Here is a 26585-nt window from a genome sequence, read left to right on the forward strand (position 1 = left end):
GATTTTTTCTTGTGCCTTAATGACAGTAAATAAAGTTGTCAAAATTACAACCGATTTTGTTAATGATACATTGATGCTTTGAACTCTTAACACTCATTTACTTTAACATGATATCCCCTAGCAATATACATTAATCAGATTTTTTTTTAAAAATCAGACTTAAAAAAATTCAAAAGATCTGTACAACTTCCGTATGTAAGTAAAATATACCTCAATGAAAATTTTTAAAGGCCAAAAAATATATATATAAAAGGCAAAAATAAATTCATTGATGATCCTACCACCTTAAAAAGAAATTAGGGAGCCATTTACCAAGTTACATATAAAAGGACAAGGAATTTAGAACAAAGGAAAATTAAAGATTGGGGGCAGGGAATACTGTAATCCAGGTAAGGAAAATGTGTGCGAATGTATAACAACAGGCCCTGGATAGTTGCTGGAAGAGAGACAAAAAACGGGGGGGTGGGTGAAGAGGGGACTTTGGTTTGCATAAGACAGTCGTCTTCCACCCCATCCCACCCCGAATTTAAAAATTAAGGTGAACCTATCAGAAATTCAATTTTCTAACTCTGCCCAACAAATGTTGTGTGTGACTGTACATAGTTAATGTTGAATCTGGTATAACATGTACTTGTTTTGCACATTGAACACATACTTAAAATTTTCAACATATTGGGAAATATATAAATCTCAACTTACCCCCAAAATTTGTTTCTGTCATTCAGATATTCTGTCATAATAGAGCGCGCTTAAGTATTTTTTTTCCTTTTTTTCTAGTTTGTTTGTTTTTTTTCAGGAGGCACCAGGGATTGAAACCAAGATCTCTTACATGGTAAGCAGACACTCATAACTGATGTACATCCACTGCCCTCTAAGTATTAATAAAATGTTGACTCTAGATCTCACTGTTCTAACCCAACTCCTGAAAAGCACAAGTTGGTGTGGCCACAAGACCAAAGAACACACCTGGTGCTAAGTCAGACATAAGCATTATTGAGATTGACGAACACAAGAGAGTCTGGTGGCGGCCAATGGGAGACTGAAGATAGCACTCCACAAAGAGATGGAAAATGAGAGGTGAAATAAGAGGTTTCAGAATAAGGACATTCCATAGAGTATGAGAACAGAGTTTGTGATAGGGTCACGTGAAGCATACATATGGGGTCTGGTAATGTTTTCACTACGCTCGTAGGAGGGACGTTTACCAAGGATGTTTTCTCCTTTGGGAATACTGCAGTTTATGATACCGTCTACCATTCTCGCCACTCCCAGGAGGGTTATTGCCTTTAACTCATGCCTAGGTCATGCAGGCAGTGACATGCTGTGGACTTGGGGTGGGGGGCTCTGGGTCCCCACAGTCCACACCCACGGAGCAGCCTATGTTGACCATAGAACAAGCACTGCATCCACATTCTACAGCAATGGTATAAAGACAACAGAATAACAGGAGTCCTCCACCAAAAGCTAATAGGCCTATAAAAATATTTCCAGGGCCAAGAAAGGGAATTAAATTAGATACGGGGTCAATAGCTAATTTATCAATGTATTGTATATGCTCTTGCATATGGTTTAGAACTTGTGAAATACGGAAGTGATCAGGAATATATACACGACATTGAACATTAATGAGGGCACAGATCCCACCTTGTGAAACAGAATATCTAAAGCCATCCTATTTTTGTAAAACTACCTTTTGTAGTTGGGGAGTTTCTTGATTTAGTAAGGAAATTGCTACTTTAGAGTTATTAAGGGCTTAAGCCGTGTGATTGGCTAAGCCGTTATGTATTTTTCAGTGAATTGCAGTTCCACCTGGCACAAAACCGGTAATGGGCAGGAAGCAGACTCGGCCCAGTGGTTAGGGTGTCTGTCTACCACATGGGAAGTCCACAGTTCAAACTCTGGCCCTCCTTGACCCGTGTGGAGCTGGCCCACGTGCAGTGCTGATGCACGCAAGGAGTGTCGTGCCACCAGGGGTGTCCCCGCATAGGGGAGCCCCACATGCAAGGAGTGCGCCCCGTAAGGAGAGCTGCCCAGCGCGACAGTGCTTCCAAACCCAGGCCTCCTTGACCCATGTGGAGCTGGCCCATGCACAGTGCTGATGCATGCAAGGAGTGCCATGCCATGCAGGGGTGCCCCTGTGTAGGGGAGCCCCACGTGCAAGGAGTGCACCCTGTAAGGGAGAGCCACCCAACATGAAAGAAAGTTCCACCTGCCCAAAAATGGTGCCACACACACGGAGAGCTGACACAACAAGATGATGCAACAAAAAAAACGGCTTCCCATGCCGCTGACAACAGAAGTGGACAAAGAAGAACACACAGCAAATAGACACAGAGAACAGACAACTGGGCTAGGGAAGGGGAGAGAAATAAATAAATAAAATCTTAAAAAAATTTAAAAAAAGACATTGAGTGAGCACAAAGAAGAATTTGAAAACTTGAATAGAAAAGTAACAGAGCTCATGGGAATGAAAGACACAATAGGTGGGATCAAAAAATTAAAGGCATACAACAGCAGATGCTAAATGATAGAATAAAGAATAAATGTACAGAAGACAGAACAGCTAAAACTGAAGAGAGAAGAACAAAGAGAAAAGGAAAAAATTGAGCAAGGGCTCAGGGAGTTGAATGATAACATGAAACACAATACGGGAGTGTCATGGGAGCTCCAGCAGAATAGAATGGAGAAGGGGCAGAAAGAGCGTTTGAGGAAATAATAGCTGAAAAATTCCAAACTTTCATGAGAGAAATGAACTTACATGTCCAAGGAGTGCAGCATACTCCAATCAGAATAAAGGCAAATAGACCTACTCCAAGACATATACTACTCAGAATGTCAAATGTCAAAGATAAAGAGAAAATTCTGAAAGCAGCAAGGAAGAAGCAAACCATCACATACAAGAGATGCCAAGTAAGTCTTAGTGAAGATTTCTCATCAGAAACCACGAAGGTGAGAAGACAGTCATAAGATACAGTTAGGATACTGAAGGAGAGAAACTCCCAGCTGAGAATTCTTTATCCAGCAAAATTGTCCTTCTAGGAAAGCGGATATGGCTCAAGCAATTGGGCTCCCATCTGCCATACAGGAGGTCTAGGGGCCTCCTGATAAAGGCAAGCTGGCCCATGTGGTGAGCTGGCCCATGTGGAGTGCTGGCCCACGCAAGGTGCTGACCTGCATAGAGTACTGCCCCATTCAGGAATGCTGCCCCACACAGAAGTGCTGGCCCATGCAGAGAGCTGGTGCAGCATGATGATGCAACAAAAAAGAGATCCAGGGAAACCGATGTGGCTCAACAAATTGGGCTCCCATCCACTATGTAGGAGGTCCAGGGTTTGATGCACAGGGACTCCTGGTGAGGGCAAGCTGGCCCACGTGGCAAGCTGGCCCACATGGAGTACCAGTCTATGCTGGAATGCCACCTGGCATAGGAGTGCCCCCCTGAGTGGGAATGCCACCCTGTGCAGGAGTGCCGGCTGATGCTGAGAGCTGGCACAGTAAGATGATGCAAGAGACACAGAGGAGAGCAAATAAGAGAACGTAGCAGAACAGAGTTGAGGTGGCCAAAGAAAGTAATTGTCTCTCTCCCACTCCAGAAGATCCCAGGATCGGTTCCCAGAGCTGCCTAATGAGAATACAAGTAGACACAGAACACACAGTGAATGGACACAGAGAGCAGACAACAGGGGGAATGGGGTGGGGGAAGAAATAAATAAAATCTTTTTTTAAAAAAAGAAAGAGACACAGAGAAGAGACAATAAGAGATGCAGCAGATCAGGGAGCTGAGGTGGCACAAGAGAATGATTGCCTCTCTCCTACTCTGGAAGGTCCTAGGATCAGTTCCTGAAGCCTCCTAAAGAGAATACAAGCAGACACAGAAGAAGAGAACACATAGCGAATAGACACAGAGAGTAGACAACAGGGAGGGGAGGGGGGGAGAAATAAAATATTTTTTAAAAATTGTCCTAATATGAAGGTGAGTTTAAAATATTCACAAACAGAAACTAAAAGAATTCATAAAAAAGAACCCACCTTTGCAGAAAATATTAAAGGCAGCTTCAGAGACTGAAAGAAAAAGACAGGAGAGAGAAGCTTGGAGGAGAATACAGAAAAAAGAATAGCAGAAAGGATATCCAAAAGAGTAAAAAGACAGATGAAAATAAGATATGACATATAAAAACCAAAGACCAAAATCATTGAAGTAAATAATGCATTTATAGTAATATTGAATGCGAATGGAATAAACTCCCCAATCAAAAGACACAGGCTGGGAGCAGGTGTGGTTCAAGCAATTAGGCACCTTCCTCCCACATGGGAGGTCCAGGGTTCAGCTCCTGGTGCCTCCTAAGGAAGATGAGCAGATGCTGCCACCAACAGACAATGCAACAAGCAGGAGTGGAAGTAGGTCAAGTGGTTGGGCACTCATCTCCTACTTGGGAGGTCCCAGGTTCAGTTCCTGGTGTCTCCTAAAGAAGATGAGCAGACAGATGAGGGAGCCATCTTGGAGGGAGCAATAAAAAATTTTTTAATTAATTAAAAAAAACATTGTTCCTTTAAAAAAAAGATAGAGGCTGACAGAATGGATAAAAATATATGAGACATCCATATGCAACCTACAAGAGACCTTAGACTCAGGAATACAAACCAGCTGAACGTGAAAGGTTGAAAAAGATACTCCATGCAAACCATAACCAAAAAAAAGCAGAGGTGGCTGTACTGATATCAGACAAAACGTACTTTAAATGCAAAAATATTCTGAGATACAGAAGGCGGTTATATACTAACAAAAGGGACAATCCCCCAGGAAGAAATGTTATTAAATATCTTAAATATCTTAAATATCTATACACCTAACTAGGGTGCCCCCCCAAAAATGAGGCAGACTATGGCAAAACTGAAGACAGAAATAGATATCTCTGCAATAATAGTTGGAGATTTCTACACACCACTCATTAGATAGAACAACTAGACAAAAGATCAACAAGGAAACAGAGAAGTTGGACAGTATGATAATGAGTTAGACCTAACAGGCATGTACAGAAAGTTGTACCCCAAATCAGCAAATAATACATTCTCTAGTGTTTATGGATCTTTCTCCAGGATAGACAAAATGTTAGGTCACAATGCAGGACTCAGTAAATATACAATGGTTGAAATTATACAAAGTACTTCTCAGATCTTAAGGAAATGAAACTGGCTATCAATAATAGACAGGAAAGGGAAACGGACTTTGGCCCAGTGGTTAGGGCGTCCGTCTACCATATGGGAGGTCCGCGGTTCAAACCCCGGGCCTCCTTGACCCGTGTGGAGCTGGCCATGCGTAGTGCTGCTGCCACGCAAGGGTGTCCCCCGCGTAGGGGAGCCCCACACGCAAGGAGTGCACCCACAAGGAGAGCCGCCCAGCGTGAAAAGAAAGAGCAGCCTGCCCAGGAATGGCGCCGCCCACACTTCCCGTGCCGCTGACGACAACAGAAGCGGACAAAGAAACAAGATGCAGCAAATAGACACAGAGAACAGACAACCAGGGGAGGGGGGGGGATTAAATAAACAAATAAATCTTTAAAAAAATAATAATAATAATAATAATAGACAGGAAAGAGATAAATTTGCAGATGTGTGGAGGCTGAACAACACACTCCTAATTATTCAGTGGGTCAAAGAAAAAATTATAAGTGAAATTAGTAAATATATTGAAACAAATGAAAATAAAGAACACAACTTATGAAAATTTATGGGATACAGAGAAGGCAGTGCTGAGAGGGAAATTTATAGCCCTAAATGCCTATATTAAATAAGAAGAAAGAGCTAAAATCAAAGATGTAACTGAACAATGGAGAAACTATAAGAAGACCAACACACCATTCCCAAAGCAAGCAGAAGGAAATAAATAATAAAAATTAGAGCAGAAATAACTGACATTGGGAACAAAAAAACAATAGAGAAAATCAATAAAACCAAAGGCTGTTCTTTGACAAGATCAATAAAATTGACAAACCCTCTAGCTTGACTAACGAAGAAAAAGAGAGAGAAGATGCAAATAAATAAAATCAGAAATTAAAGAAGTGAAGAGTGGGCAGACAAGAGAACCATTGAGTTGGAGGAGGGCGGGATAAAAATCTTTTAAAAACTTAAAGGGGCAAAGTTATGACTGACTCCACAGAACCAAAAGGATCATAAAAGGATATTATGAAAAACTGTATGCCAACAAACTAGACAACCTAGATGAAAATGGACAAATTCCTAGAAATGCACAACCTATGCTGATGCTACTAGAAATATAAGAACTTAACAAATCAATCACATTTAAAGAAATTGCATCAGTCATCACAAACCCTCAACAAAGAAAAGTTCAGGACCAGATGGCTTCACAGGTGAATTCTACCAAACATTTTGAGAATTAACACCAATTCTGTTTAAACTCTTCCAAAATAGTGAAGAAAAGGGAAAATTACCACACACCTTTTATGAAGCCAACACCCTAAATCCAAAGCCAGATAAAACACTACAAGAAAAGAAATTTGCTGGCCAATTTCTCTAATGAACACAGATGTAAAAATTCTCAACAAAAGACTTGCAAATAAAATCCAACAGCATATCAAAAAACTTACACACCATGATCAAGTGAGATTTATTTTTGGTACACAAGGGTGGTTCAACATAAGAAAATCAATTAATGCAAACATCACATTAACTAATTGAAGGAAAAAACCCACATGATCATCTTGATCAATGCAGAAAAGGCATTCAACAAAATTCAGCATCCTTTCTTGATAAAAATATGATGAAAGATAGGAGTAGAGGGAAGTGGACTTGGCGCGATGGATAGGGCATCCACCTACCACATGGGAGGTCCGCGGTTCAAACCCCAGGCCTTCTTGACCCGTGTGGAGCTGGCCCATGCGCAGTGCTGATGCATGCAAGGAGTGCCGTGCCACACAGGGGTGTCCCCTGTGTCAGGGAGCCCCACATGTAAGGAGCGCACTCCATAAGGAGAGCCACCCAGTGTGAAAGAAAGTGCAGCCTGCCCAAGAATGGAACCACACACACACAGAGCTGACACAAGATGATGCAACAAAAAAAACACAGATTGCCGATGTCACTGATAAGGATAGAACCAGTCACAGAAGAACACAGCAAATGGACAAAGAAAGCAGACACCTGGGGTGGGGGAGGGAAGGGGAGAGAAATAAATAAATAAATAAATATTTTTTTTAAAAAAAGGAGCAGAAGGAAAATTCCTCAATATGATAAAAGTCATATATGAAAAACCCACGTTCAGTGGGGAAAGTTGAAAGTTTCCCTCTAAGATCAGGAATAAGACAATTGTTATTCTACATTGTGCTAGAAGTTATAGCTATAGCAATTAGACAGGAATATATATATATATATATATGACATAAAAAAAGAAAAAAAGAAAGTAAGACTCTCACTATTTGTGGAAGACATGGCCCTAAATTTAGACAACTCTGAAATGTCTATGACAAAGCTCCTTGAGCTAATAAATGAGTTCAACAAAGTGGTAGGATACAAGACCAATAAGCAAAAATCAGTAATGTTACAAACAGTAGTATTGAAGAATCTGAGGAGGAAATCAGGAAAAAATATTCCATTTACAACAGCAATAAAAAGTCTCAAATACCTAAGAATCAATTCAACCAAAATAGTACAGGACCCATATGCAGAAAACTACAAAACAATTCTAAAAGAAATCAATGAAGACCTAAACAAACAGAAAGACATTCTCTGTTAATGGATTGGTAGGCTAAATATCATGAAAATGTCAATCCTACCCAAACTGATTTGTAGATTCAATGCAACGCCAATCAAAATTCCAACAGCCTATTTTACAGAACTAGAAAAGGCAATTATCAAATTCATTTGGAATGGAAAGTGTACCCAAAAAGCCCAAAGCATCCTAAAAAAAAGAATCATGATGTGTGAGGAATTTTACTGCCTCACCTTGAAACATATTATAAAGCTACAGTGGTCAGAACAGCATGGTATTACCATAAAGATAGATACATCAATCAATAGAATATAATCGAGAGTTCAGAAATAAACCCTTACCTCTACAGCCAACTGGTTTTCAAGAAACCTAGCAAAGCCATGCTAATGGGACAAAACAGTCTTTTCAACACATGATGCTGGGAGAACTGGATATCCACAACCAAAAGAATGAAAAAGGACCCCTATCTCACTCCCTATACAAGAATCAACTCAAAATGGATCAAAGACCTAAATATAAAAGCCAGATCATAAAACTGGAAGAAGAAAATGTAGGGAAACAGCTTAAAGAACTTGTGGTAGGTGGTGGTTTCTTGGACCTTACACCCAAAGCATAAGCAACAAAAGAAAAAATAGATAAATAGGACCTCCTCAAAATTAAACACTTTTGCACCTTACAGGAGTTTGTCAAATGGGTGAAAAGGCAGCCAACTCAATGGGAGAAAATATTTAGTAAACACATATCAAATAAAGATTTAATAGCCATCATATATAAAGAGATGCTACAACTCAACAATAAAAAGGACAAACAGCAAAAGACTTGAATAGACACTTATCCAAAGAGAAATACAAACGGCAAAAATGCATGAAAAAATGTTCAACATCACTAGTGATTAGGGAAATACAAATCAAATCCACACTGAGATATCACTTCCACACTTATTAGAATTGCCAGTGTATTAGTCAGCCAAAGGGGGCTGATGCAAAGTACCAGAAATCTGTTGGCTTTTATAAAAGGTATTTATTTGGGGTAGAAGCTTACAGTTACCAGGCCATGAAGCATAAGTTACTTCCTTCACCAAAGTCTATTGTTAAATATTGGGGCAAGATGGCTGCGACTATCTGCCAAGAGTTCAGGCTTCCTGAGTTCCTCTCTTCCCAGCCTGGGCCCAGCTGCTGTGCTCTCCACAAGGCCAGCTGGAGACTATCAGGCGAATGGCTCTGTATCTCTCCTTGGGGCTTGGTTCCCTCCGGGCTCAACTGCTCTGCTCCTCTGTGTGCTTACTTCCAGGGCTCCAGCTCAAAACGCCAGCATCAAAACTCCAACATCAAAACTCCAACATACTCCTTTGCTCTGCTGTGTAGTCTGTCAGTCCCTGCCTACTTACTGACATGGCCTAATCAAAGTCCTAATCATAATTTAATCATGCCCAGGTACAGACCAGTTGACAAACATAATCCAATATCTATTTTTGGAATTCATAAATCATATCAAACTGCTACAGCCAGTATTTTAAAAGACCAGAGAGAGGGGATATAACTCAAATGGTTGAGTACCTGCTTCCCATGTACAAGGCCCCAAGTTTAATCCCCAGTACTTCCTAAAAACAAAAAAAACAAAAAAAAAAAACCTAACTCTCATTGGGGAGTGGATGTAGCTCAGTGGTTGAGTGCCTGCTTTCCTGTAGAAGGTCCTTTGTACAATACCTGGTACCTCCTTAAAAAAAAACAAAACAGAGAACTACATAAATTGGAGAGGATATGGAAAGATGGGAACACTTATCCACTGTTGGTGGAAATGTAGAATGGTACAGCCACTGTGGAGGACTTTTGGCAGTTCCTAAACAAGTTGAATATAGATTTGCCACATAACCCGGCACTATCACTACTGGGTATATACCCAGAAGAACCAGAGCAGTGACATAAACAGATATCTACCCATAAATGTTCATAGCAACATTATTCATGCTCACCAAAAGTTGGAGACAACCCAGGTGTCCATCAAACAATGAGTGGATAACCTGTGGTGTATTCACATGGATTGAATTTTATGCAGCGGTAAGAAGAAATGAAGTCATAAAGCATATGACAACATGGATGAACCTGGAGGACATTTTGTTGAGTGAAGCAAGTCAGACACAAAAGGACAAATACTGTATGAATGTACTATTATGAACTAAATACATTGTGTAATCTCATGCAGTTAGTGACTGGAATATGGGTCACCAGAAAATAGACGGAGGTTACAGAATGGAAAGCTGAGGGTTAACTTGTACAGAACTGGTAAAAAGGGGGAAACGGACTTTGGCCCAGTGGTTAGGGCGTCCGTCTACCATATGGGAGGTCCGCGGTTCAAACCCCGGGCCTCCTCGACCCGTGTGGAGCTGGCCATGCGCAGTGCTGATGCGCGCAAGGAGTGCCGTGCCACGCAAGGGTGTCCCCCGCGTGGGGGAGCCCCACGCGCAAGGAGTGCGCCCGTGAGGAAAGCCGCCCAGCGTGAAAAGAAAGTGCAGCCTGCCCAGGAATGGCGCCGCCCACACTTCCTGTGCCACTGACGACAACAGAAGCGGACAAAGAAACAAAAGCAGACAAAGAAACAAGACGCAACAAATAGACACCAAGAACAGACAACCAGGGGAGGGGGGGAAAATAAATAAATAAATAAATCTTTAAAAAAAAAAAAAAAAGAACTGGTAAAAAGGATGTGTGTTAATATTTGGAAATGAATAGAAAAGGTGAAAGCCCAACATAATGTTCATAACTAGCAGTACTATTATAGGGGTAGGAATGTGATTTAAAGGGAAAATCTAAGGTCATGCATATTACTAAAAGGAAAGCTAAAAAAGGAAACATGGGATTGTATAGCATAGTAAAACCACACGTGAAATATGAATATGGGTAAAATGGAATATATAAGACCTGTACGCTAATATAAGATGTTAATATCAGACAAAAAAAAAAACCCCTACATTATGCTAAGTAAAAGAAACCAGACAAAAAATACTACATATTGAGGACAACCAGCAAGATGGTGGTGAAGTAAAGAGCTCCTAGAGTCAGTTCCTGCTCTTGGGCAGTTAGTAAACACCCAGAGCTGACTGGAGCTAGCTGAAGCAACTGTCTGGGGACTCCAGGAGACCAGAAGAGCATCCTGCAACATCCTTGAAGGAATGGAAGGAGGAGACTGCTCATCTGCAAAGAAGACTCGTAAGTAGAGCGCTCCACGCCAAGGAGGCCAGTGCCCGTCCTCCACTGGAGCCACCTTGGGAGCTGTTCCATGGCTGGAATTGAAAGCTCCACTTCCCAAAAACAAGGGAGGAAGAGACAGTTGGGTACCAATTTCAGCTACTGATGAGTAAATTCAGTGGGCTAAAGTATAATCCTGAGAGCAGCTAAAGTTTAAGCCTGTCCAAGTCAGAGGCCGGGGGCCACTATCTTAACTCTGCACCTGGCACGAGGAGAAGCGAGGCAGACTGAAAATCACAACTGGTAGGGACCATCTTCTTTCCATCTAGATCAGATTGCAGCCCTATCCTAGGCCCCAGTGCCACCTCCAGCAGGGAGGAAGCTGGGGGACCTGTGCCAGCCTCTCCAGGAAATTACTGGTAAAGCTGCAGAGGCCACTGATTATCCTCCTCTGGTGACATAAGCTGCCCCAGGAGCTATTCTGTGGCGGGAATTGGAAGCTCCATTTCCCGAAAACAGGGGAGGAGGAGATGGTTTTGGCTACTGATTGGTAGACTTGGCTGGTGAAGATATAAGCCTGGGAACTGGGGTGTGAATCTGCCCAAGTTGGAAAGAGGCTGGCTGCCACCATTTTGACCACCCCCAGCCTGGGGGGCAACCAGGCTGACTGAAAATCACAGTGATGGTAGGAACCAGTTTCTTTCACCCAGATCAGCCTGCAGCCCTAGCCTAGGCTTCAGCCCTACCTCTGGCAGGGAGGAGGCTGGTGGGCCCTGCACCAGCTTATCCAGGTAACTGCAGGTAACTTTGGCTGGCACAGACTGAAAATGAGAAGTCTACAGGGGCAACTGCAGTCATCTTGGACCCGCACCGCATAGATTGCTGCCCACACCTGCAGCTCCATCCCCACCCCCAGGATGGGGAGAAAGGGGTGTGAAGCTTCATCAGTCTCTCTGGGCAACTACAGTCTAGGCCAGCAGGATTTAGATTATTCCACACAGCTGTGACTCTGTCCCTACCCCTGGCAAAGGAGAAAGTTGGAAGAAGCTTCATTGGTCCCTGGCACAATGATGGCAGCTTGAACCTACACAGCTTTTAGCATGAATTACAGCCTTGGCTCCTACTGTACAACCAGCAAGGCAGAAAGGGCAGGAAGCCCTAAACTAAAGAGTAAAACTGCACTCAGAATAAATACCAACCAAAAATTACAATCCACACCAAGAAACAGGAAGCTATGGCCTAGTTAAAGGAACAAGATAAGCCTCCAGATGACATAAAGGAGTTCAGACAACTAATCATAAATGTTCAAACAAATCTCCTTAATAAGTACAATGAGATGGCTAAAGAGACTAAGGATATTAAGAAGACATTGGATGAGTACAAAGAAGAATTTGAAAGCAATTATAGAAAAATAGCAGATCTTATGGGTATGAAAGGTACAGTAAATGAAATTTTAAAAACATTGGAATCATATAATAGCAGATTTGAGGAGGCAGAAGAAAGGATTGGTGAGCTTGAAGAAATGGCCTCTGAAAGTGAACATACAAAAGAACAGATGAAGAAAAGAATGGAAAAAATTGAACAAGGTCTCAGGGAACAGAATGACAGCAAAAGATGTGCAAACATGCATGCCATGGGTGTCCCAGAAGGAGAAGAGAAGGGAAAAGGGCAGAAGGAATATTTGAAGAAATAATGGTAGGAAATTTCCCAACCCTATCGAAGGACATAGATATCCATGTCCAAGAAGCACAACACACTCCCATTAGAAAAATTCTGAATAGACCAACTCCGAGACACATATTCAATACCAAGACAAAGAGATAATTCCAAGAACAGCAAGAGAAAAGCAATAAGATTAAGTGCTGATTTCTAACCAGAAACCAAGAAGACAGTGGTCTGATATATTTATTTATTTTTTAAATTTCTCTCCCCTTCCCCCTGCCCTGCCCCAGTTGTCTGTTCTCTGTGTCTATTTGCTGTGTGTTCTTTCTTGGTCCTATTCTGTTGTTGTCAGCGGCACAGGAATCTGTGTTTCTTTTTGTTGCATCATCTTGCTGTGTCAGCTCTCCGTGTGTGCGGTGCCATTCCTGGGCAGGCTGCACTTCCTTTCGAGCTGGGCGGCTCTCCTTACGGGGCGTACTCCTTGCGCGTGGGGCTCCCCTATGTGGGGGACACCCCTGTGTGGAACAGCACTCCTTGCATGCAGGTCTGATATATTTAAGATACTACAAGAGAAAAACGTCCAGGCGAGAATCTTATATCCAGCAAGACTGTCTTTCAAAAATGAGGGCGAGATTAGAACATTCACAGATAAACAGAAACTGAAAGAATTTCTAAGCAAGAGACAAGATTTTCAGGAAATACTAAAGGGTGTGCTAGAGCCTGAAAAAAAAAAAGACAGGAGAGAGTCCTGGAAGAGAGTCCAGAAATGAAGATTATATCAATAAAAGTAAATGAAAGTGTTAAAAGAGTGGTGAAAATAAAATATGACAGATAAAACTCATATAGGAATAAACTTAACCAATGATGTAAAGCAATGGTTCAGAAAACTGCAACTCAATGTTAAAAATTTTTTTAAAAAGGCCTAAATAACTGGAAGAACATTCCATGCTCACACATTGGAAGACTAAATATCACTAAGATGTCAATTCTACTCAGATTGATATACGGATTCAATGCAATCCTGATAATTCTACCAGCATTTTTTTAAAAATTGAAATCACAGTCATCAAATTTATTTGGAAGGGTATGGGGTCCTGAATAGCCAGAAACATCATAAAAAGGAAAAGCGAACCCTCATCTCCAGATTCTAAATCATATTAACTAACTATAGTGGTAAAAAAAGCATGGTACTGGCATAATGACAGACATAAAGACCAATGGAACTAAATTGATGGTTCAGAAACAGACCCTCACAGGTATGGTCAAGTGATTTTTTTAATAGCCTGTCAACCCCACAGGCAGAACAGTCCATTCAGCAAACAGTGGTGAAAGAATTGGACATCCATAGCCGAAAGAAGGAAAGAGGACCCCTATCTCATACGCTATCCAAAAATTAACTCAAAATGGATCAAAAACCTAAAAATAAAAGCAAGGACTATAAAACTTCTAGAAGAAATTGTAGGAAAATATCATCAAGACCTGGTGGTAGGTGGTGGATTCTTAAAGGAGATAAAAGGAGGACTGAGATGGACTACTGATGTTTAATGTATGTAGAAGTTTTAATTAGCTTTACTGTAAAAGTGTGGACGTTTATAGAGTGGATGGTAACACACAGTGAGTAACAGCTAGTTTATAAATGGGGATGTGGCTAAAAATGGTAGTCTAGGGATAAATGCCAATTGACAGAATGTTAGAGAATTATCTAGGAACTGAACAGTGCAGTAAACCAAGAGGTGGATGAGAATTGTGGTTGATGGTACAGATGCAAGAGTGTCCTTTGTGAATTAGAGCAAACATACATCACTACTGTAGGGTGTTAGTGGAGAAGCATGGGAAAAATATAGCTGGAGTGACCTATGGACTACGGTTAACAGAAATAACAACATTCTTGCATTTATGCAAAAAATGTACTGTGTTGATAACGAGGCAGTATGGAAAATGTTAGCCAAATGTACACTATGGACATGGTAATAATCAGATGATATTATCTTATCTGTAGCAAATGTTCCACCAGTGTGGTGTATTGATGGAGGGGTGTTGTTTGGGAATTCTGCACATGTGTACGGCTATTTTATAAGTTTACAACTTCTGGCATAAAAAATATATTTAATAAATAATAATATGGTGGGTTGGGAGAAGAACACACCAAATGTAAGGTAAGGACTATGATTAGTAGTAAGATTTTGACAATATTCTTTCATAATTTGTAACAAATGTCTCACGACAATGCAAGGTGTTGGTGGAGGGTTGAGGTATGGGACCCCTGTATCATATTATGCATGTTTGCTTTGTAAGGTCACAACTTTTACTATACACGTAATTGTTTATGTATGTTCATGTATGAATGATATAGAGATAATAATAATAGGATTGGTTGGGGGAAAATACTTTGGTTAGTAGTAATATTTTGACAATGCTCTTTATTCATTAGTTAAAAAGGTTTAACAATGCAAGTTATTGGTGGTAGGGTGAGTTATGAGAGTCCTGTATGATGCTATACATGTTTGTTTTGTAAGTTTACAACTATTAATATACTTATTGTTTATTATGGTTATGTATGAGTGATCTACTTCAATAAATTCATTTTTTTAAGTATTACATATTGTATGATTCCATTTATATTAAATGTACATATAAATCAATTTTTAAAGATGAAATTAGGTTACTGGTTATGGAGGGCTGGGAAAGGACTCCTAAGGGGTGTAGAGTTTTTCTTTTTGGAAAAATGAAATTGTTTTAAATTTTTTGTGGTGATGAATGCACAACATTGTGACGCCACTAAAAGCCATGATTTGACACTTTGTATAGGTCATACAGTATGTGAATATTCTCGATAAAACTGCTTAATAAATAATAATTGCACAAGAATAGCCAGAAATAGCAGCCATGTACAGCAGGGGACTCAGAGAGATTGAGAGGTGAAGAATTTTCTCGTTTGGTTGTTTGTGCTTTTGTTTATTATTATTAAAATAATGAAAATTCTCTAATAATGATTGAAGCAATGAATGCACAACAATGTGATTATACCAAATACCATTGATTATACTCTTTGGGTGAATTCTATGAATTGTTAATTTGTATCAATAAAATTGATTTGTTAAAAAAAACTAATAGAGGAGGGCTCAGTTTGATTTACAATATTTTTTTGGTAACAACCTGTGGCAGTCTGATATTATTTATGAACTCCAAAAAGATAGATTATGTTTGTAATCTGGTCTGTTTCTCTGGGCATGATAACCCTTTGATTGTATTAGATTCAGTTGAGTCGACTTATTAAATTACATTACAATTAGGACTTTGATTCAAACGTCATTAGAGTACGACTCAGCATTGAGTCCCTGTCCCCTTGGTGGGCTGATAAAACAGACTCTCACATGGAAGTAGACACAGAAGAACAAAGAAGAAGAGAGAAGGCTCTATTAGATACAGCAGAGGCCCCAGGAAGAGAGATGAGCCTGATAGTCTACAGCTGACCTTGTGAAAAGAACAGAGCAGCTGAGCCCTGAAAGAAATGAGCCCTGGGGAGAGAGATGAGCCTTATGCCGGCCTAGAGCTGAGATAGGAAGAGGCTGGGTCCATGAAACCTTAAGAGGGGAAAGGCAGGCTGAACCCTCACAGACATCACTCATCATCTTGCTTCAATACGTGGTCAATGACTTTGGGTGAGCGAGGACCTCTTATGGCGCCTTGAGTTGTGCTCTTTAGGGCCTTATGACTGTAAGCTTCTACCCCAAATATATTTATTTGGCCTTTATAAAGGCCAACAGAGTTCTGGTTCTTTGCATCAGCACCCCTTTGGCTGACTAACACACAGCCTTATTGAGATATAATTCACCCACCTTACATTCAGTCAATGTGTACAACCCATTGGCTTTTATTGTATTCACCATCACCACAATCAATTTTAGAACATTTTTATCACTCTAAAAAGAAACACTATACCCTTTAGCAATCTCTCCCCATTTCCTTTCAAACTCTTTTCACTCCATCCCTTGGCAACCATTAATCTATTTTCTAACTGTAGATTTCTCTGTCCTAGACATTTAATGTAAATGGAGTCACACACCATATGTCCTTTATCTTTCACTTAGCATTCTGTTTTCAAAATTCATCCATGTTATAACACGTATCAGTACTTCATTCCTTTTTTTGACCAAATAATATTTAATTGTATGAAAATATTAATACATTTTATCAGTTTATTAGTTGATGGACATTTGGGTTGTTTCCATTTTTTTGACTATTATAAATAATGCTGCTGTGAACATGTATGTACAAGTCTTTATTTTTTGCATAACAATGTTATCAGTCCACCATTCTGCCTAGGAACTGACAGTCATTTTTGCCACATTCTGTCATTTACAGCTGGTCACAGGGCCAGCCCAGATTCAAGGGCAAGAAATTACACATTTATAAAAACTACAAGGCACAGTTCTTTTTTTGGGCCCCCAAATAGTCAACCACATAGTGTGCACCTTGGACTGACTATTTAGTGTTCTTTTTTTTTTTTTTTTAAAGATTTATTTATTTTATTTAATTTCCCCCCCTCCCCTGGTTGTCTGTTCTTGGTGTCTGTTTGCTGCGTCTTGTTTCTTTGTCCGCTTCTGTTGTCGTCAGCGGCTCCGGAAGTGTGGGCGGCGCCATTCCTGGGCAGGCTGCTCTTTCTTTTCACGCTGGGCGGCTTTCCTCACGGGCGCACTCCTTGCACGTGGGGCTCCCCCACGCGGGGGACACCCTTGCGTGGCAGGGCACTCCTTGTGTGCATCAGCACTGCACATGGCCAGCTCCACACGGGTCAAGGAGGCCCGGGGTTTGAACCGCGGACCTCCCATATGGTAGACGGACGCCCTAACCACTGGGCCAAAGTCCGTTTCCCAGGACTGACTATTTAGAATGGGATGCAATTAGCAAGCATATCCTAGGTAGTAGCTGAAATCACTGGGTGGCATCACTCTGTGGGTGTGTCGGTGTAGATTGTTAAGAGCAGAAAACAGAGCCCATGAATCTTGCAGAACATGAGACTGGTATCTTGCGTGGTATGATTTTCCTAGTTTCTCAGTTTTCATTAATACTGTTTCTTGGTCCACATACATCTCAGCATTTCAAAGGATTTTGTTGCTCATCCTATTTCTTGACCATCATCTTAGTTTTCACCAGTTTAACCATAATGATGACTGGTGTAACAAGAACTTCAGAAGTTTTTACATTTTAATTATTTGCTCTGATTAAATCTGGCTAAAGGCACTAACTTAACCTATTAGCTTCTTCACCAGAAAGAGAGGGAATCCCTGTATGAGAGGGAGTGTTTGTCAGTGAAAAAAAGTTCTCCCATGCAAGGACCTTCCCTGAAGGTAGCTAACCTATGGGGGAAAACAAATACATTTGTAGGTTTACAGAAAAATCATGCAGTGAGTACAAGAGTTTCCATATTCTCCCTCCCCTGCCTCACACAGTTTTCCCATTATTAACATTTTGCATTGGTGTGATAACGTTGTTACAATTAATGAAACAATGTTATTATAATTATATATTAACTACAGCCCATAAATTACATTAGGGTTTACTCTTTGCATTGTACAGTTCTATAAGACTTTTTTCCCCTGCTAACTTCTGTACAACATAAAATTTCCCATTTTATTCACATTCAGATATACAATTCAGTGGTGTTAATTGCATTCACAAAGTTGTGCCTCCATCACTAACATTCATTACTGAAACTTTTCCATCACTCCAAACAGAAACTTCCTACTCTAAACAGTAACTCCATATTCCCCAACCCCATCAAGCCCTTAGTAACCTGTGTTCTAGTTTCTGACTCTATGAATTTGCAACATTCTGCTTGTCTCATATCAATGAGATCAAATAATATTTGTCTTTTTGTGTCTGGTTTATTTCCCTCAATGTAATGCCTTCAAGGTTCATCCATGTTGCAGCATGCACCATAATTTCATTCCTTTTTTCAGCCAAATACTATTGTGTGTATAAACCACGTTTTGTTTACCCATTTATCTTTTGATGGACACCTGGGTTGCTTCCACCTTTTAGCAATTGTGGACATTGGCGCATAAGTATCTGAGTCTCTGCTCTCAATTCTTTTGTGTCTTGACACAGGATTGCGGGGCCATATCACAATTCTATCTTTAATTTTCTGAGAAATTGCCAAACTGTTTTCCACAGCGGCTACACCATTTTCCATTCCCACCGGAGTGTTCCTATTTCTCCACATCCTCTCCAATACTTATCTTCTGCTTTTCAAATAGTAACCATTCTATTAAGTATGAAATAGTATCTTGTAGATTTACATTTCCCTGATGCTAATGATGTTGAACATCTTTTCATGTTTATTGGGCATTATATAAGTTTCTTTGGAGTAACGTCTGTTCACGTCTTTTTGTCATTTTTAAATTTTAAATTTTAATTTAATTTAAATTAGATTGTCTTGTTGTTGTTAAGTTGTAGGAGTTGTTTATAAATTCTGGATATTAAGTCCAAACATTTTCTCCCATCCTCTAGGTTGTATTTTACTTTCTTGATCAAGTCCTTTGATGGGATGTACAAGTTTTGGTATGGACATGTGCTTTCTTTTCTCCTGGGTTTATACCTAGGAATGGTATTACAGAATCATATGGAAATTCTTATATTTAACCTTTGAGGAACTGCCAAACTGGTTTACAAAGTGGCCACACTATTACACATTCCCACCAGCAGAGCTTTGAGTTTTTTTAAACAAATATTGACACTCCTGGCCTGTGACAACGGCAAACACCCAAGGCAGCCCTATCGTTTTTGCCTTGCATCAGTGAGGCAGCCGGGATAAAAGGAAAGGGATACAATTCGCGCTCCATACCCAGATGACTGCAGGGCTGGGTAGGGACTGGGGTAAGGGTCGGGCGTCCCGGGCTTCCCGGCAGCCTCAGCGCCCCAACGGCCGACAGAAGCACGCATGCGCAAGAGCCCCGCTGCCGACGTCTGGGAGGCGGCGCCCGCCAAGGTTCGCGCGGCAGCGAGGGAACGTCAAAGGTGCGGGATCCGGTTCCGCTTCAGGAAGGTGTGGCCATTTGTGGTGCGTCCCGAACCCAGGGTGCCAGGCCTGACCTACCCTCATCTTGTGATAAGTTCAGGCCCTCCTGCTTAGTCCCTTCACAAGTTCCTTCAGGTGCTGACGGAGCAAAGGGTGCAGATCGCCGCGGGTCTCAAGCGATCAACACGTGGGCTTTTAGGCTTACGCGAAGATTTGACAAAAGTTAAAACCATTACTGTATTTAATGCTGTTTCACAGGCTTCCGTGTCTTTTCCTCCATTTTCCCCTTTCTTGAAAATACACCCTCTCCTCAGGACGTTCTCTTTACGTAGGTGGACACGTAGGAGCTGCAGCTCGTTCTAGAGCGCGCTGCTGGGGATGTCCATCCGGGCGTCCCAAGAGCCCGTCAGAGCCGGTCCGTCACAAGTATTTCCTGAAAACAGATCATCCGTCCACACCTATATTAAAAACCCAGTTATCTTTTGACATACCCCTTCCCCAGGTTGTACAAGTTAGTCACCAGGTTCAGTGCGAAATCTTTAGACGTTCTGGAAGCCACCGCCTCCCGTTCTGTTCCATCCCGTTCCCTTCTGTTCCGTTCCATATGCGCAAATTCAGGTATCCATCTCTTGGGACTATTGCAAGAGAAAGTAATTACCAACTCTTTAATTAATTTAATCCATTATCCACAAATACGGGCAAGAATCGATTTCCAAAATAAAAATCTGACCATATTGCTCTTCTGTAAAACAACCACCACCAAAAAAACTTCGTTTCCCTTTCTTTGCATACACTCACGAATTTCAAAAGCTTTCATGATCTGGCCTCACCCAACCATTTTATTATCGATAGACTACATTCAGCTCCAGAGATATTATGTGTAATGAAACACATTATGTGAACTCAACATACATTTTAGGATCATTCTATTTTTGAACACAGAGACATGAATTCTGAAGTTTCACTGTTAAGTTTCAGTTAAACACTGAAAAGGATTGTTTAAAATTACTTTCTTTGGAAAATGGTCTGCACTCCAGGTAGCGGGGGTGTGGACCTAGTACAGCAGGACTCATAACTGTGCGAAGTAATACTAATGGCAGGTAACCCCTTTTTCTGGAAAACTTCCTCCTCTTCACCGCTACCTCCAATTACTGAAGTGTTATCTATCAAATGTCACTTGTAAAGTAGCTTCCAGATATTCTTCTCTATGACTCCACTGTGTTTAGCCTAAAACTAAAACATTAGGAAATATTAGCATGACCACTACATAAAGATGACCCCAAATTTTGTGAAATAGTTCACATCTTTTGTTCATTCTGTGCTTCTTAGTATATGTTCATATTTATATTATAGTACTTGTGTTGTAATTGTTTACATATCTGTTGTCCCTCATTGGACTCTTTCTGAAAGTTGGGGACCATATTTTACCCAACTTGGTATCCATTAAATAGTACATGGCCAAGAGTTATTTGGTAATAAATGTATTAGTCATTATTTCTAGCTTCTCTAAATTTGCAGCTAATTGAAGACAAGATTGATCTTAATTGTTTTATCCCTAGCATCTAATACAATTGCTGGCATAATTGTTTCTAAGTATTGTTTGCTCTCTTGAAATGGACTTTACATGTTCCACTCCCTACTCATTTACTATGGTTTAATGTTTTAAGTCGGTGACTGACACATGCTTAAAACTGGAAGGGGCCTTAATCATCTAACCCCTTCATGTCCTACAGAAGAAAGTATTGATCCAAGAAAAGTCAGGTGATTGTCTCAAGCAACTGGGAAATTCTGGGTGTAGAATCAAGTTCTCAAATTTCCCATGTTAGTACTCAGTCTACTACACTGTTATTTAGACTGAATTTATGAAATAAGTTTTACCACTTTTGTTTCCTAAACAGTGCCTGGCAAAGGAGCCTCATCTGATCCTGTTTATTTTAACAAGCATTTTTTGGAGTACCTACTCTGTAAAGAGACTTTTGAGGCTCCTGTTCTTAAATTTGCTATGTCCCTTTGTGTAGGAAGTTCTTTAAGTTAGAAATTTTACCTGGTTTTCTTTCACTCTCAATAGTTTATAAAGTTTTACTAGACATCTTCAAAAGTAAAATTTAATTTTTATTTCTAGGTTTTCTCAACCATTCTATTAGTTTCACCATCTGTAGTCTTTACCAGAAACTGGTTTCATCAGTTAGTAATAAAGAATCATTAAGAAGGAGATAATGTCCAACCTAAAAATGAAAGAAGCAGCTCTTATCTATCTTGACAGAAGTGGCGGCCTCCAAAAATTTATAGATGATTGCAAGTACTACAATGGTATGTTTAACAAAGATGATTTTACTTTAGAAAATTTTAAATTAATTCCTTCAAAAAAGGATAATGGCTTTTACTCTGTGTATTTTTACAGATTCAAAACAAAGTTATGCTGTCTATCGATTCAATATTATAATAAATCCCTCTGATGTTGTTGAATTAGATGCTGAACTTGGAAATCACATTTTACACCAGCCTTTGAAGGCTGCTCAAGTTTTTCAATCAGTAAGTTACAGAAAGAAATGATTTTATGCCACGTGGAATTTTTGTTAACTTTTTTGTTTTTTAAATCACAGGTCTGTTTTATTGCTGTTAAGACTCTCTCATTAATTGGACAATTACAGACTGAAACTCAAGTAAGTGTTAATTAAATTTAACAAAGAAAACTATGTTATAATATTTTCAAAACTACTTATAAGTAGATATTTTTATCCATAGATTTATATTTTTGAGGTAAAATTCACATAACATAAAATTAACCATTTTAAAATTAACGTCAACATGGGAGGAGTGGGGGGTGGTGGGGAGTGAATTATATGGGAACCTCTTATATTTTTTGTAAAATTTTGTGTGATTTATATATCTTTTTAAAAGATAATATAAAATTTTTAAAAATTGTGTTCTGTTTAAAAAAACTAACCACTTTAAAGTGGACAGTTCAGTGGCATTTAATACATTCACAGTGTTATACAACCAACAACTCTATATAGTTCCAAAGCATTTTCACTCATTCTAAATAAAACTCTATGCCCATTAGCAGTCACTCCTTAAGGATTCCCTCCTTCCCCAGCCCCTGGCAGCCACCCATCTGCTTTCTTTTTCTATGGATTTACCCATTCTGGATATTTCATGTAAATGGAATCATACAATATGTGACCTTTGGTATCTGACTCCTTTCACTTAGTCTAATGTTTTTGAGGTTTGTCTTTATGGTAGCATGTAATAGTACTTCTTTCCTTTTGATGCTGAATAATGTTCTATTTTATGTATATAACACAATTAAGTCATCTGTTGATGAACATTTGGGTTGTTTCCATCTTTTGGCTATTGCTGCTATGAACATTCATGTAAAAGTATTGGTTTATCTGTTTCCAATTCATTAGAATATACACCTAGTCATAGAATTGCTGGTACATATGTTAATTCCATGTTTACCTTATTGAGGAATCACCAAACTGTTTTCCAAGGCAGCTGTACTACTTTACATTCTCATTAGCAATTATGAAAGTTCCAATTTCTCCACATATTGCCAACACTTGTTATTTTCCATCTTTTGATAATAGCCATCCTAGGGAGTTTGAAATGATATCTAATTGTGCTCTTGATTTGTATTTCCCTGATGGCTAAAGATGTTGAGCATCTTTTCATGTGTTTGTTGGCCATTTGTAATCTTTGAAGAAAAATCTATTCAAATTCTTTGCCCATTTTTTAATTGAGTTGTTTTTTTGTTGTAATAGTTCTTTATTTATAACAAATATATGATTTGCAAATATTTTCTTCCATTATTTACATTGCCTTTTCATTTTCTCCATAAAATTGTCCTTTGATGCACAAAAGTTTTTCACTTTGATCAAGTCCAATTTATCTATATTTTTCATTTTAGAGCTTTTGGTGTCATAGCTAAGAAACCATTGCCAAAGCCAAGGTCATTAAGATTTACCCCTTTGTTTTCTTCTAGGAGTTTTATAGTTTCATCTTCTATATTTAGGTCACTGATCTGTTTTGCTTTGTTTTCTTTTTTTAGAACAACCATTTGCGTTTTTGTTTGTTTGTTTGTTTTTATTTCTCTCCCCTTCTCCTGCCTCAGTTATCTGTTCTGTGTGTTTATTCGCTGCATGTTCTTCTTTGTCCGCTTCTGTTGTTGTCAGCGGCACAGGAATCTGTGATTCTTTTTGTTGCGTCATCTTGTGTCAGCTCTCCGTGTGTGCAGTGCCATTCTTGGGCAGGCTGCACTTTCTTTCGTGCTGGGTGGCTCTCCTTACGGGGTGCACTCCTTGAGCGTGGGGCTCCCCTACGCGGGGGAAACCCCTGCATGGCACGGCACTCTTTGCGCATATCAGCCCTACGCGTGGGCCAGCTCCACACGGGTCCAGGAGGCCCAGGGTTTGAACCATGGACCTCCCATGTGGTAGATGGATGCCCTAACCACTGGGCCAAGCCTGCTTCCCTGGGGTTTTTTGCTTCCCCTGAGATGGCTCCCTTGCCTATCTGTACGTTGTTTCCGCTCATTGTCTGCTTGCTGTGTTTGCTCATTTCTTCTGCTCATTCCATCAGCTTGTTGTCTCCTCATCTTCTTTTCGGAGGCACTAGGAACTGAACCTAGCACCTCCCATGTAGGAGGTGGGTACCCAGCAGCTTGAGCCACACCCACTCCCTGCTTGTTTTGTTTGCTCGCTTCATCTGCTTGTTTCATCAGCTCATTGTGTCAGCTTGTTGCATCTGCTCATCTTCTGTAGGAGGTACTAGAAACTGAACCCAGGACTTCCCGTGTGGGAGGTGGGTGCCCAACTTCTTGAGCCACATCCACTCCCCTGCATTAATTTTTGTATATGGTATGAGGTAAGGGTGTACTTTCATTTATTTGCATGTGGAAATCCACTTGTCCCAGCACCATTTGTTGAAGCAACAATTATTTCCCCCATCATATGACACTTGTCTTAGTTTTCCAGGGCTGCTATGACAAATACCACAGAATGAGTTGTCTTAAACAGAAATTTATTGTCTTACAGTTTTGGAGGCTAGAAGTCCAGCATCAGGGGATTGTTTACCTGAAGTTTGTAGAGTTCTGGTGGTGGCTCAGTTTCTGCCTCTGTCACTTGGTGATCTGTCTCTTCAGTCTCCTCTTCCTGTTCACTTGTCTCCTTATAAGGACACCAGCCCTAATCAATTAAAGTTCACCCTCATTCACTTTGGCCTCACCTTAACTAATAATATATTCGAAGATCTTATTTACAAATGGGTTCACACCCACAGGACTAGGGGTTTCGGACTTAAACATGTCTTTTGTGGGAGGCATAATTCAATTACCAATAGCACCCTTTTTGTATTAGTTATCCAAAGGGATGCTGATGCAAAACACCAGAAATTGGTTGGTTTTTATAAAGGATATTTATTTGGAATAGAAGCTTACAGATACCAGGTCATAAAACATAAGTTACTTCCCTCACCAAAGTCTGTTGCCATGTGTTAGAGCAAGATGGCTGCGAATGTCTGCCAAGAGTTCGGGCTTCCTGGGTTCCTCTCTTCCCAGGTCTTGTTCTTCTCTGGGCTCAGCTGCCCTGCTTTGTCTACAAGGCCAGCTGTAGACTATCAGATGAACGGTTCTGTCTCTCCGGGTCTTCTGCCATTTCTAAGAAGCTGTGTCTATTCCTGTGTGTTTACTTCCCAGGCTTCAGTATCAAAACTCCAACCTCCCTTCTCTTCCATGCGGTTTCTTTGTGAGTCCCCACCCCCTTGGTCCTACTAATGTGGCTCAATCAAAGCCTTAATCATTATTTAATCAAGTAAAAGTAAAACCTGTGAATCCAATACACTCTAATATACCCAGAGGAAAAGACCAGTTTACAAACATAATCCAATATTTCTTTTTGGATTTCATCAATAATATCAAACTGCTATACATGTCAAAAATAATTGACCATAGATGTTTATTTCTGTACTCTCAGTTCTGTTTCATTGGCCTGTTTGTCTATCCTTTTTGTTTTTTGTCTTTATTTTTTTTTAATGTTACATTCAAAAAATATGAGGTCCCCATATAGCCCCCACACCATTTGTCTATCCTTATGTCATTACCGCAGTGTTTTGAATACTGTGGCTTTTTAGTAATTTTTGAAATAGGAGAGTGTGAGTCTTCCAACTTTCTTCTTCTTTTTCAAGATAGTTTCGGTTATTTAGGGCCCATTACAATTCTGTATAACTTTGAGATTCAGCTTTTCAATTTCTGCAAGAAAAAGCATTGAAAAATTTTGATAGTGATTGCATTGAATATATAGGTGGAATTGGGTGGCATTGCAATCTTAACAATATTAAGTCTTCTAATTCATGAACACTTGGTGTTTTTCCATTTATTTAGAACTTTTTACATTTCTTTCAGGAAGGTTTTTAGTTTCCAGTGTACAAGTCTTTTACTTCGTTGGTTAAATTTATTCCTAGGTATTTTATCTCAATATTTTTTTGTTTATTAAAAATGCCACTACAGGGAAATGGACTTGGCCCAATGGATAGTGCGTCTGCCTACCACATGGGAGGTCCGCGGTTCAAACCCCAGGCCTCCTTGACCCATGTGGAGCTGGCCCATGCGTAGTACTGATGCGCGCAAGGAGTGCCCTGCCACGCAGGGGTGTCCCCTGCATAGGGGAGCCCCGTGCACAAGGAGTGCACCCAGTAAGGAGAGCTGCCCAGTGCAAAAGAAAGTGCAGCCTGCCCAAGAATGGCACCACACACACAGAGACCTGACACAGCAAGAGATGCAACAAAAAGAAGCATGGATTCCCGGTGCCGCTGATAAGGATAGAAGTGGTCACAGAAGACCACACAGGGAATGGACACAGAGAGCAGACAACTGGCGGGGGTAGGGGGTGGAACGGGAGAGAAAAAAAAAATGCCACTACATTTTTCAAGGTTCAGTACATAAGCATCTTTCTATATTATCACTTATAGCATTAAACATAACTATAATGAATCATTT

The 26585-nt window shown here is 40.2% G+C and overlaps 1 protein-coding gene across 2 annotated transcripts in view; it reads left to right on the top strand.

Moving 5' to 3' along the window:
* MCMDC2 (minichromosome maintenance domain containing 2) overlaps positions 1 to 26585 on the top strand; it is a 71589-nt gene that overhangs the window by 2406 nt on the left and 42598 nt on the right. For both annotated transcript variants that reach the window (XM_071207836.1, XM_058275605.2), the window contains exons 2-5: positions 797 to 832; positions 21714 to 21901; positions 21993 to 22123; positions 22195 to 22254. In XM_071207836.1, coding sequence (XP_071063937.1) covers positions 21808 to 21901; positions 21993 to 22123; positions 22195 to 22254 — 285 coding nt within the window. In that variant the 5' untranslated portion in view covers positions 797 to 832; positions 21714 to 21807. The remainder of the gene's footprint in view (positions 1 to 796; positions 833 to 21713; positions 21902 to 21992; positions 22124 to 22194; positions 22255 to 26585) is intronic.

This window comes from Dasypus novemcinctus, chromosome 14, assembly GCF_030445035.2.
Source record: "Dasypus novemcinctus isolate mDasNov1 chromosome 14, mDasNov1.1.hap2, whole genome shotgun sequence".
In the NCBI taxonomy this organism is placed as follows: domain Eukaryota; kingdom Metazoa; phylum Chordata; class Mammalia; order Cingulata; family Dasypodidae; genus Dasypus; species Dasypus novemcinctus.